The sequence below is a fragment of the Frieseomelitta varia genome, unplaced genomic scaffold (assembly GCF_011392965.1).
Source record: "Frieseomelitta varia isolate USP_RPSP 00005682 unplaced genomic scaffold, Fvar_1.2 scaffold_608, whole genome shotgun sequence".
NCBI classification, from domain to species: domain Eukaryota; kingdom Metazoa; phylum Arthropoda; class Insecta; order Hymenoptera; family Apidae; genus Frieseomelitta; species Frieseomelitta varia.
The window spans coordinates 130,771-144,522 of record NW_025110377.1 but is presented as its reverse complement, the minus strand read 5'-3'; the positions used below and the strand labels follow the sequence as shown (position 1 = coordinate 144,522).

Sequence of the window (13,752 nt, the reverse complement as noted above, 5' to 3'; positions counted from 1 at the left end):
AACGTCACACCTTTTCAAATCGGGACTGTCAAAACCTTTAAAATCATCTTATAGTCATTTTCAATGGCATTTCAGTGACGTAACGAGAGCGAAAGAAATTAAGAACAAGAGTAAAAAAGAATATGAAGAAAATGGCGGGGATAAATCGCTAACAACGGAGTAAATCGTTTTGTTATCCTTTGGCACGAGATGAAATGAGATGTTTGCGAGTTACCTGTTACGAGTATCTTAGGTAATCGTGAAAGAAGTATAGGATCGATCCTGCATCCTGTTCCTCAACGTGTGCCACTTTATATACGGCGCCGAAACGCTCTTACACAGGTTCTTGTGTTTCGCTTTGTTCCTTCGGGTGCAAATCGGAAACGCATATATATATATATATATATATATATATATATATATATATATATACAAATGTATGTACCTGCGCGCGATATCATTGTCGTGGTGGCGCGGGCACGACCATCGCGCAACACATGCGATTTTATTTCCACCGGCACATTGAGAAAGAATAAAGAGGTCGTGCCTCTCTGTGTTCCATTGCATGTCACGTTAAATCACGATCATCGCTGTGTGACGGTAGAAACCAAATGGGAGGGAAAAGAAGAAAAAAGAAAAAGAACGAAGCAAACGAGAAACAAAGAGAGAGAGAGAGAGAGAATGAGCGAACGACTGAAACGGAAAAAAAAAGAAGGGAAAAAGAATCGAACGAAAGGGAAAAGGGCCCGGCGCGGCAGCGCTTCGAACAGTCGAAAGGGCGGAAGAACCAACGAAAGAAAGTGAAAGCTGTGACCCAGAAACTCTGGAAATGTAAATGGCGTGCACCGATACGTTCGGGAATTATAAATCATTATACAAGGGGTTCTATTTGATTTCGACACCACGCTGTAAGCCTGATTTCGTTAGATTCGAATCGCTACAAAACTGCCTTCATAATTTCAATCAGGGGATTATTACGAAAATTACTTGTACAGTTTGATGTTTGATGAAATTGTCATTGAACGTGTTGTTAGGTAAACCATATATATATATATATATGTGTGTGAGTGAGAGAATTATATACATACATATGTTATGAACTATAGTTGGTTGTCGTAGCTTAGTCGATTTGTAATATAAAGTTATTTGATATAGATGGGCGGGCAAACGCAGCAACGACAATGCTACGACAAGGCTGAAAAAGTGCGAGTCCTTTACCCGTATAAGCTGAAATTATGCGGCCATTATCGGCGTTATGCTATTTCTGGGTCAATTAGCATCACGCTGATCCTTTAAATGTCCTACGTACGCCGAGTAGGCGAATAGGTAGCCTGCGAACGCACGCGGAATTGTAGCGTTCTCGGCTACGGAAGTAATTTATCCGGGAATAGACGCGTGGTTCCAGAATTCTGTTTACCAGCTGGCACGATACACTTTTCCCCTTCCGACACAAACACAGAAATCACGTCAAATATATATTGGTAGAGAAATAATAATTTCACATCGCGATACGATATTCGTTGAAGGATATTTGATTTTGTGTTTGTAATCAGATTTTACTTGTATTAATGTAACCTGATAATTGTTTTCAACAGTTTCTGAAAAACTATTTTAATTAATAAAAAACACTGTATCGCAAGTTATAGGGTTTTTCATATTTTTAAAGAAACTGATATTTCCCTCTTTTGAAGGAGATGTAACATGCGTATATAGAGAAAATATTTTCATAAGACTGTTCCATTATTTAGCGATGAAAGTAATTTTCCTTTCACAGATCGAACGTAGTATTGCTCGGAAGAGTGACACGTTAATAAGTCAACCTGTCGAGGAGAAAAAAACAGAAGAAAGAAAGGTATCTGCATATGTAAGTACATACACATCGTCTTCTAGCGTACGATTACTATCTCGTATAATATTAGCTATGCAGGTATGGTATCTGTAACTCGTAATATTCGTCGCAAAGAATATGAGCCTGATGATCTCTCTCTCTCTCTCTCTCTCTCTCTCTCTCTCTCTCTCTCTCTCCCTACGGTCTACTCTTTCTCTCTGTCTTTCTTTTTCCTCTCTCTCTCTCTTATTCAGCGAGCAACGTGCCTCGGTGTGTGAAGTGTGCCAAGGACCGCCCCACTCTGCAATCCCATTTTCGAAACTAAAAGTAAAATCTAACTCATTGTGCTGTGTTACACGCATATACACGTCTATATATCCATGTGCATACATACGTACGCGTATGTACGTACATAAATACAGAGAGACAACCGTAAACGTAGGTAAGAGAGAAGAAAAGAAATAACGCCACCGTGTTAACCATATTTTTGTCACGCCGGTGAAAAAGCTGTCGAATTCATTTAGGGCGACGCCAACTCCACGACAAGGACATATGGCGGACACATGAAATTTTCGTCCCCGAGAGAACGAGTTCGTAAAGTTGTCGATATTACATTCGCGGGGATCCTCTCTCGGCGTCGACGCGTAAGGTCGCACGAAGGATCTTATATCACTGCCCACGGGGTGGGTGGCGTTATATTTTCGACGTCCTTCGATCAGGACCTTCGGTATTCCTTTTCGTTCTCGTTTCGCGAGATCGCGCGATCGAAAACGCGGCCGTCTTCCATTCCTCCGAGATGCGTCTCTTCTCGCGCCTTCGCCCTTACGCGAGGCAAGGATGATGATTTCGCAAAGAATCCTTACGCTCCCTGTAGCCAGAGAGGAGAGAGAGAGAGAAAACGAGGAAAGGTGACGGCTAGAAGAAGATGTAGAGAGAGAGAGAGAGAGAGAGAGAGAGAGATAGATCGTTTCATCCACGAAACGCGAATTGGCGTTTTGCAGGCCAGTTCGCACGTCCTTGACACACTTACCCACATGGGATGATATCGCGAGACCACGTGTAACTGTGTGTGTATTAACGTGCATGCGCGTGTACCCACACGCGACGCGAGTGCATACACACGTACACACATCGGCACTTGTGATCCTGTGTGCAAATGCATCATCTTCCACGTATATGCGTGTATGTGTGTGTGTGTGTGTGTGTTACACAGCGTATCGTGTCGGTGCGAAGTTGCGCTTGCGCACGTGCAGATATCACGTGTATGTGGTTCTATGGGCAGAGGACGCGTAGACCAGGTTGGTCTGTGTGGAAGTTGCAAGGATTTAGCCCCTCGCGTCGCGGGCACGCATAGCATCCGTGTGTGGCCATGTATATAACCCCGTCGTCGCCCATTTTTATTACCTTGCAACTGGGACACACGGCGGAATTCGGAATGGACCACGGAGCCAGTGAACGAAGGGCCAGCAAATCAACGAATCCGGATGAAAAACGCGAGGAGATTCGGCACGGTCCCGCTGACAAGGAAAATTGCCCTGTTCGAGTAAGACCGTACTTCCGTTTGTACCACGGCTTTCTTTCAAAAGTGAAACAACGCGGAAATGAGAAGACAAAACGAATCGAAAACTATCTATCCTTATCCTCATGTATGCCTCTACGCCAGAGTGTGTACATACCGTAGATTCTATTCGAGTTCTATTAAAGCTGCAGGGTAGATTGACAATTTAAAATTCAGACTCTGTCGAAATGTTTTCAAAGTCAAATTCACACGAAATACGAGTTTTCCATAGGATCACTGATAATTATTACATTATCGCGTGCGCACTTGTTCTTGTTACGTACATAGTAACACAAAAGAGTTACATGGTAATAAAACAGAAGAGTAGTAAAACGAGTTCAAATCGAGTGGAAGTTACGCAGAAGATCTATAGTAGTTGAGGTGAATAAATCACAGTGTCACATGTGAGGAATAAATCACGTCACAGGCTCTATTGTATTACAAAAATTCATTTACTTTGCAAACTTTCATTCTTCCGCTTCCGAACTTTCTGTCGAAATTTAATTTGTGACTTGTACTTTCCAGCACCTTTATATGAACCGTAATTTAATTTCAACTATCTTCCTAAGTCAACAAAATGACAGAATTGTGCTTTTCAAGGAAAGGACGAAAATTTCTGCGCTATCTGGATGATCTTCTCCTCGAAGAAGATAGTCATCGAAACAGTTCACATTTATAGTTACAAGCATTGTTCAATCTTGTCCGTTACATTGTCCGAGGAGACGCTGTCATTTCCTCGCCAGGCGTTTCCCCGCTTTCTACGGACAACGATTCATAAATTACGAATATAAATATTTTGAAGTATTGCCGAATATTTTGAAATATTGCCATCTTGTGCAATTCGCAATGGGAACACCGAGTGACCCAATGCCCCAATGACCATCGGTCATGGAGCAAAAAGGGATGTTTGTATTTCCCTGAGAGAATCACCAGATTCGTCACGCACAGCTCTTTCAACTGTTCGTGCTGTAAAAATTTTCCTTGGAGGTGTCGTTATTGTTGCCAGGAGAAAGGTAGCTGTAAAATTTCTGTTCCGTGATGTTTGGGTGTGGCCGAAAATCTTAACGGATCCCAGCCGTGAAGAACGATGGACAGAAAAACGGCGACTGCAGAAAAAGGCTTCCGCTGTTCCCGAGAAATGCTCCCGAGAAACAAAGGCAAGGGTTTCGAGGACTTGAAGCCCTTCGTTTTCTCTCTCTTAAAATATAAATATATATCTCTCGGTGACATTTATATTTTAATTACACAATCCACATTTTGAAAGTTTCATTTCGTCGACAAAACCATCGGACAATTTATTTAGAACCATCGCGAGTTTCCAGAGTGACAATTGTCAATTGAGACGAAATTTTAGTTGCGCAGGATTTAAGAAAACCGATTTCGATCTGTACGATGAGAATACAAGGAGTTCCTCAGTTCCTGGGTTAGCGTAGGAACATCGTTACTCCGGACAAAGATAAAATAATTTACACGATTCGCTCGAACCGAATCTCTCCCGTCGTCTCTCATACGTAACACCTTCAGATAACGTGCTCATCTGTTTCTCCTTCGTTATAGTATAACATGTAAATTCTTTTTTTTTTTTTTTTATCGAATCGTGCGATGATAAGCAAATATCTGGACGTTTTGTTAGTTTTAAAATATTCTCGTAGTGTTATCGCGAGAACGATTTGCGGCGATAGATTAAAATTATTATTAACGATATTTTCTGCCGCTGTCATTAGACTAAGTGATACTCGCTTGATAAGGCTGAAATATTCGAGCGTTATGAATTCGCCGTTGTTCTATAACAACGTACATCGGCTATTTATTGTTTTCAAACGAAGTTTGAATCAATTTCTTATTTAAGCTCGTATCTTGGACGTATAATAGACTTTGCTATTTGTACCAATCGGTAGGAATTTTTTTTATTTCGGATGTTCCAGCTTCTTGCAAGTGACGGTAGTGACCAATAGCGTTATCGTTTCGAATTGAAAACAAAAAAAAATTAGAAGTTAGAAATTATACGTATTTTTGAATCAGAAAATCAACAAAGATCGGACTTGTCGTGCCTTTCTTGTGCAACTCCGAGAAACATTAATCGCTGTGTACAAATGTTCTTCAAGTCGCTTTCGCTGGTTAAATCTCAGCCTCTTCCTCTTACTCTCGAGGCAGGCTAAACTCGATAATGATAAAACCAAATCTTGAAGCTCGACTGAGTCAACACGCGCACGCGACAATCTTACAAAGACGCGATTGTTTCGAACGGCAACGATGCCCGATGAAATGTGAAAGTTCGCGTTCTTCGCCGGACGATAAAGGTATTCATTGCCGTTTATTATGCCTCGTTAACAAGCGAATCATATTTATGTATTTAGTCCATGTTGCGAGTTTGGCTCGCGAGTTACCGTGCACGCAATTTATGTATCTGTCCGCCAGATCGGGCATTGATTGTGCACCTTGAGCTGCAACCCGGCTCGCTGGTCTCCTTTTTTTTCTTCTTCTTCTTCTTTCTTTCTTTTTCTCTTTTTCTTTTTTTTTTTTTTTTAGCCGCCAATCACGATTAAGAAAAGCCAAGGACATCGGCGACCTTGACCGAAAAATCGCTCGCTCGCGATTAAAAATTCGCGATCCACGCGGAACGAGCGTGGACAACTGGTGACGAAAGCACGGTCATCTTCTGCTTTACAGAAATGCAGAGAGAGAACTGAAAATCGCGCGAGCGAGATCATCCTCTCCTCCAGGAGTACGTGTTCGTTTGTAAACAGGATAACGCTCAAGGTTGAAGAGCGAATCGAGTACACGAGACCGTGTCTTCGAGTGGTAAGGCCAATGATAATGATCGGCGACTGTAATGACCGGTAATTTCCCGGAGAAAATAATCTGTCCAAGCCGAACGGTGCTCGGATGGAGGCAAGAGCTGTGAGAATGTCTCTGCCTGGAATCTGACGTACGATTTCTAGAGAGTAACGATATACTAGACAATATCGACGATCAATAAAAAGCATACAATTGTCAAAAATACAGTTGCCAATGAAACGATTAACAACAGGTGACAGTTACTACTGCTGTGTTGATATTCTTTCATTCTAATACGAGGAGTGAGACGAAAACAAAAATGGAGTTGCGTCTGCAACTCTAACGTTGTTCAAACACTCCTCCAACTTCTTCGACATAGAAAAAGATCGTGCATTTTTCATTAAACTACGAGAATCTAACGTAAACGGGACGTGTTCGTCGCCGGAAGTGCTCGTGCTTACGAAAAATGCGCGGAGAAAAAACTCCATTTGTCGACGCGCATGCGCAGCGCACGTAAACGCATATTCGCACGTGACAACGCTGACGGCGGTCACCACCTCGGCTCGTGATTTGCGTCTAGCGGCGTATTTACGTCGCGTGTAGAAAAACGGTAACTGCAGATCATAATAGTAATCCAGCAGCAGCATCATCGGTTCAAGAGCCGATCGAGAGGCAGTCTATGTGCTAGTAGACGCTAAATCGATGAATGGGGCGAAAGTTCTTTCCTTCTCTTTCCTCCACTCGGTCGGAGGAGCTAGCGTTTTATACTCCACGTTACTCGTAAGAACTCTGTGGTCCCTCTCTGTCTTTCCTTGGTTAGTCAGCAGCCATAACCGAGCAGACTCGTGACGCGAAAAGTGGCTCATCCGCTTTTACTTTCCACGACAGCTTTCGTTGGCAATGGTACTAGTTACGGCTGTTACGTTAAGCGGTTACGAGAAAGAAAGAGAGAGAGAGAGAGAGAGCCGTTTCACGTTTGGTTAACTCGCGGCGAGTTGAAGTAAGCCAACTCTGTTCGTCTCGCTCTTTCGTACTTTCTCTCTCTCTCTCTCTCTCCCTCCCTCTCTACGTTGCTCTACACTTCTCTGTTTGCGGTCTTTCAGGAGATCTTTCACTCTCTTTGTTTCTCCTTTCGTTTTCTCTCTTTCTCCTCGCTCTCACTTTCGTTGGCGAGTCTGCCTACGTAATATGTCTGCTGCTTGTCTGTATGTATGTGTGTGCGTGTGTGTGTGCGCGCGCGCGTCTCTCTTCCGCTCGACCGCGATCTTTGTTATGTTCCCTCTCGATCCTCTCTCTCTCGCGTGGCAAGTTTTATTTCGTCAAAGCCCGTAAATAGTATCCACGGTGCGGCGTTTCTTTCGTCATGTTATACTCTCGTAGTATCGCTCGATCATCTTTTTTCCTTCTTTTTTTTTTTTTCCTCCGACGTATCTTCGCCGAAGCTAATTAAGACTCGCAAATATCCACCAGCGCTTTGTTCTTTTAGTCAGGCAAGTATATGGACGAGGAATATTGCAATTCATAGTGCAAGATAGAGGTAAATTTATTGACAGCACTTGAAATGTATGTATGTACTATGATAATATGGAAGCGAGATACTGGGGAGGGGGATTCGTTATCGAGAAATTAATGCTTACCGTTCGAACACGGACGACCGATGTACAAGAACTTAAAAGAAAAGAAAAAAAAAAAAAAGAATTGACCCGTTATTTTCGTCGGAGACATCGATCGAGATACAGGTGCGCCCTAATCTCGCGGCGAGATCGCAACCGGCGAGTTTCAAAATGTCACAAACGACGAAACGAAAAGCTGCGAACGCGAGGTGTATAATTGAAAACGAGTACGCATCTTCCAGTACGACGCGGTACGCGATTCGAAGAGCGAAAAGAAGAAAAGAAGAGGAGAACCGCGATGAATCTAACGCGGGCAGCAATAATTTTTTCTATCCAGGTCAAGTTGAAGAGTTCGAACTGTCGAGGAAGGACGGTGGCCAGCGCGAGGTCACCCGTGTCGTTGTTGCTCGATTATTTTTAGCGCGTTAGGGAGGTGTTTTTACCCCGCGTTATTATTACCGACGTCGTCGTCAGGCTATCGGATGAAGAATACACGGTAACGGCAAATCGAATCGAATCGATAGCCTTACCTAATCCACGAGAGGAAACCAACTATCAGTGAAGGAAATCGTCCTGAACAATCGCGTACATACGTACGTACACGTATATACATACAGTTAAAACTTTTATATATAAATATATATATATATGCACGTGTGCGGAGAAAAAATAAAGGCGGAGAGAGCGGGAGAGGAAGAGCAATGGGCGCCTTGAATCTTTCCCCGGCATAATTGTACGTTTAATAAGCGCTTTATCAAAGGCGATAATACGGCCGATAACGGTATGTAGGTCAGTTTGATATGAGTGACCTGATTCCTGGCTGGCACCGCGTTACCAACGCTCGTAGATCCGCATGCGTGCCACCGGCGTAGTACGATTTTATACGTGTGTACTTATATATGAGCATAATTCTAAACTCGCGTCGTACCCACGTGCACGGCGTCGTCCACACGTTCGCGCGATAGTTAATCCGGCATGCGCGCGCGCACGCACGCACGCGTCATTCGTCACATATGTATGTGAACATACGTTTAGAGGAGCGCTCGACGCAAGAAGGTACCGCAGCCGATTACGTGTAAATACAAACGTTGGCTGCTTTTAACCGAGCAGTTCGTGTATCTCTGTCGAGCATTCTCTGTCGACACGCTTCCACCGAGAGCGTGCGCTTATCGATCCAGCTCTTGCGCTTCTTCAACGATCGCTGATTCGATCTCGTGGAACTTTCGTCTGTGGAACTGTTTTTTTTTTTTTTTTTTTTTTTTTTTTTTAATAAAAAAATTGCGACAATGTTGTTTCAGAGTTGATTCTACTGTACCGATTCGACTGTACGGCTTCACATTAGAAGAGAATATTTCGACGATAGCAGTATGCATCCGCTCGTCGATTGATGGCTTATTTAACAACGTCGGAATAGAAATTCAATATACCACGGACACGCCGCGAAGCGCATCCAACCAAAATTTAAATATTATCTCATGTCCCACATATATCGGAACGATACATTAGGAACTTTATACACTTGCTTTTTCCCCTCATTTTCTCAGTTTTTATTTTCCATTTCTCGTCAATTTTTTTTTTTTTTTTTTCGCGAGAATTATTCGTATCATGTCGTTCAAAATATTGTAAATTTATCGTCGCAATTATGGCACGTCTCACGCATAGCATTATGATAATCATCCGCGGCATTATCATAATCAATTATCATGAATGGAATATCAAAATTCGTGGAAGCAACAAACATTGTTTATGCAAGTAGTCCTGTTTATTCTCAACGATAACAGAACGATTATATATCATTGATTTTCGTGCCGTATTTCCGGCAAACTTCTGCCTCTAATCCATAAAACAACCTCGAGGAGAGAAAACGTTTTCTCAAACGTTGCGAGCTCTGTATTTTAACCCCTTGCGCTGGCAACTGGTTCGCGGACCGTAACGAGTGACCGAACCGTATACGATAATTTGTCGCTTTTTTTTCCTTTTGAACTCGTGTCCGTTCGACGTCACTGGATAAAAAATTATTAAGAAGTAACAAACTCATCGTCTGTTTTGCCTGGGCTACGTTTGAATATACTTGAAACTGAGAAAACGCTGCAATTCGGGACAAAGAAATTGTCGACGTGCGTGGCACGTTATTCCAGAGGTTGAAAGCAGAGTATCCCTTTAAATATTTCGTATCTTTGGTAATTTTAATTTTCCACAACGGAAAGGGGGAAAAGATAGAAAGAAATATATTGTCGTGGAGATATTTTTAGCCGGCTATCCCAAACAATCGCGAGTATGGTTGTAGTCGTGCCTTCGGCTCCCTCCCCCAACGAAGTCCTTCCTAGCACGGAACGCGGCACGACGTGCTTTCGTCATGCACCGAGACACAAAGTGCAGCTCGCCAACCAGAATTAATTCGCTTGACCCATTTACCCGATGCACTTGGACCACCTTGTACTACCGGTATCGATGTGTGTTAAAAGTGTGGCCACGAGCATGGCGCGACGCGTGCGCGCACGTCTTCTCGTTTACGTTTACGATCCGACCGAACGCTCCCTGTGTTAATGTTACTGTCACAGCAACGTTACGTCGAAAAGCATCGAGAACTTCGTCACGAAATTTATATCTGTACATGAATCGCTGTGAAATTTACACGTGCATAACATTTCCCAATGCAGCACGTACGATTCGTATGATTTTACGACAACGGTAATCGCACATGTAGGAAGATACGTACGCGATCAACGTATTCGTCCGCGCGACGTAATTAACGACAGAGACATTCATTCTATGACTCAATCGCAGGAAAAGTGGAATCACAAAACCTAGCCTGCACCGCGAACAATAAACACCGCGTGCGTTTACGTAACGCACTACGAGCGTTAAATAAACGCTCTTTCCTCCGGATATAAAAAGCAACGACGCGTCTAGAACGTTTTTTTGACTTTGGCGCGCGCGATCCACCGAGAGGAGAACGGATCGATCGATAACAGCGGTCCCTACCCGCCCTCCAATTCGCAGAAACGTGTTCGTGGGCGCGAATAATGTCGAGAAACCGGCGTGTCTGAACGGTGTCTACGTCGAAAGGAGATTACGAGAGGGAATTTGTTCGAAGCTCCTTAGGCTGCGTGCTCGTCCACCCTTTCGCGCCTACGTGTGCGAAACAGTTCAAGTGAATCAACAACGACGGACTGTTTAATGAACGGCGAGCGAGGGACGGGTACATAGAGACGCGTCGAACGAACGAACGAGCGCAGCGCAGCGCATTCCGCCGCATCGTGGAACGTTCGACGGCGATGGCTGGAGGGACAAAGACAGACGTACATTCACGAGAAGAGAATAGAGAAGATGTATATATAGATAGATAGATAGATAGATAGATAGATGGATAGATAGAAGAAGAGAGAGGGGGAGAGAGAGAGAGAGAGAGAATTCTCGCAGCGGCGCGCTCATGCTCCCGCAACAACGTCGCTCTCTCGGTTCTCTCATTGACCTAGTTACCCAGTACACTTGACCGCACTCTCCGCGTCCCTCCCTCGCCACACGCCACATCCCTTCTTCCACACCGCCGCCCTGCCCCTACTCTCTCTACCCTTCGCGCAGTGGCGCGCCGCCTCTGCTCGCGGAGCAACCAAGACCTCTCTTCTCCCCTCTCGCCTAATGCTGTTCGCCACAACTCGTCGCTGCTGCCGCCGTCGTCGTCGTCGTCGTCACCATCGTCACTGACGCCGTCACCACCGCCGCGCGTCGTCGTTATCGTCGCGCTCACCCTTGCCCCCACTCGACACTTGCAGCCGGTCACTTTGCTGCCGCGAGTGTGCTCCCTCTGGATCGCGCTGGATCCTTTCACTCCCATTTCTTTTTTACAACACCCTTCTCACCTCGCTCGCTACACGCACGCATATCATCATGCTTTTTTACCAGCGTAAGTTTTAGTTAGCAAGTTTTTCTACACGAGGCGAATTTTACATTGAAATTTAATGGATTCGAATGGAATTTCTTCCTTCTACCGAAGTTTCGTTGCTCGCTCTTTGGAGACCACAGCGATCGTTCTGACAAGTGAAATATTTGGAAAATGGAGTATATATAGAGTATATTATATTAATGGAGTATATATAGAGTATATTATATTAATGGAGTATGTATAGAGTATATTATATTATATTAATGAAGTATATATAGAGTATTAGTATATATATTAATGGAGTATATATAAAGTATTATTATTATATTAATGGTATATATAAAGTATTATTATTATATTAATGGAGTATATATAAAGTATTAGTATATATATTAATGGAGTATATATAGAGTATTATTATTATATTAATGGAGTATATATGGAGTATATTATATGCTCGTACTTTCCTCTAGGTATTTGAGGAGATGGGCAATTGAAAGCTAGGTAACTGAAAAATTTAAACTTGTATAAAAGTTTGTTCCCCTTCATTAAATATTATAGCGAGTACAATTCTACAATTTACAAAAAAAAAAAAAAAAAAAAAAAAAAAGAAAAATCCATCTACTCATAAAAATCTATACATTTGATATCGTTCTTTATACGTTTCATTCGCCGAGAGTAACCTAACAATGGTTAAGGTGGAGAGTGGTGAAATAATGGAGAGGGCGGTAGTTACATACGTTGGTGGTTGCTCGTCAATAGACGAGTCGGAACAGTTCTATGAAACGTCGATTACAGGCATTCCGAGAAAATTGCCTGCTATAAATATCGGGGCAACGCAACAACCAGTCAGACTCGGGGAGGAAAGCTTGCGGATTGTATATATAGTAACAAATTAATTCTTGATTTCTGGACGGCTCTTCGAAACAATGTAGAAATACAGAGAGGAAAGAAGAAAGTGGCACGGAAACAGCAACGCGGTTCGCGGACCGGTCTCGTTCTCGTTGAAGAGTCGATCGTGTATTACACTTGGGCTGGGAAACATTTTAAAAGCTCGTGGCGAGCAACTGTATGCTTACTAGACTGGAATTCCGCTCGCGCGGGGAACGCGGCCCGTTCTTACCGTCCAATTAATGCACGTCGAATGGTAAGAAGTACGTGCTGCCGTCGCACTTACTTGCACTCCCATGGAAAATACGCGCAAGGAAGGAAGGAAGAAAGAGCGAGAAATAAAATTGAAAAGGGTAAAAGGAGAGACGAGAGAAATTGTAGTAAGAATCGCGACAAATCGATCGGAGATTGCATCAATTTTTATATACGTACGGATCGACAATATATCAGCCATTGACTCGCTGTAAATTCACAGAAATTCATAACGAAACGACTTTGTTGGAGTAGAAGAAGGGATTACAACGTGAACCCCGCGCGTTCAAGGAAAGTTGTCGATTTTCGATCGCATTGGACGTTTTACGTAACCCGGGCGGAACTTGACGAAGGAAGGAATTTACAATAACCAATTGTGTTTCACTGTGATTCATGGAAGAATCGTGGAAGAAGCTCGTAACGAAATGAATTTACATAACTCGTGGACGAGAAAAGGCGATTATCAACGGTGTATCGTTTTCGTGGAAGATGATCGTCGATTTCGAATTCTACACAACTCGTGTAGAATTTAACGAAAGAAGAAATCACAGCGTCTGTTTTGTATCGTTCTCTCGCGAGGCTCCACTTTCAAGGAGCAAACCTAGCGAAGAAAGAAAACATCTCGATTTCCAGTTCGAAATCGCGTCTGAATTTACGTAACTCGAGCGGAACTTAACGACAGGTGGAATTACAATATCCACGGCGTGGAAACTTATGGCTCGCCACGCGAAGGTAACTTGTAATTAAAATCCCCCATCTCCAATTAGAAATCGCGTTTCAATTTCAACGAGGAAAGGAAGTCAACGAGAGGAAGAATCGCAGGGTCTCGTTTTCACGGAGCCGCCTTGCAGCGAAAGTTGCCGAATTTTTCTTTTCTTTTCTTTTCTTTTTCGGCTCGCAACTCCATTTACATAACTCGAGCGGAAATTAAACGAAAGAAGGAATTACAATATCAGCCGCGGGGAGG

At 43.3% G+C, this 13,752-nt stretch overlaps 1 protein-coding gene across 1 annotated transcript; it reads right to left on the bottom strand.

Annotated features, from left to right (window-relative positions):
- Positions 1-413: 413 nt before the first annotated feature.
- Positions 414-3,788, bottom strand: LOC122534532. Its single transcript, XM_043665276.1, has 2 exons — positions 2,010-3,788; positions 414-1,979 (listed from the first exon to the last, which is right to left on the bottom strand). Exons 1-2 carry the CDS (start codon positions 2,890-2,892, stop codon positions 1,795-1,797), a joined length of 1,068 nt encoding a protein of 355 aa, XP_043521211.1. The 5' UTR covers positions 2,893-3,788; the 3' UTR covers positions 414-1,794.
- Positions 3,789-13,752: the final 9,964 nt, after the last annotated feature.

Bases quoted from the DNA above. Each gene is read 5' to 3' on its own strand.
- LOC122534532 (XM_043665276.1), bottom strand. From the start codon at position 2,892: ATGCACGTTAATACACACACAGTTACACGTGGTCTCGCGATATCATCC. The intron at 1,980-2,009 runs GTAGGGAGAGAG...AGAGAGAGAGAG, and splicing joins ACAGAGAGAAAGAGTAGACC to AGAGAGAGAGAGAGAGAGAG.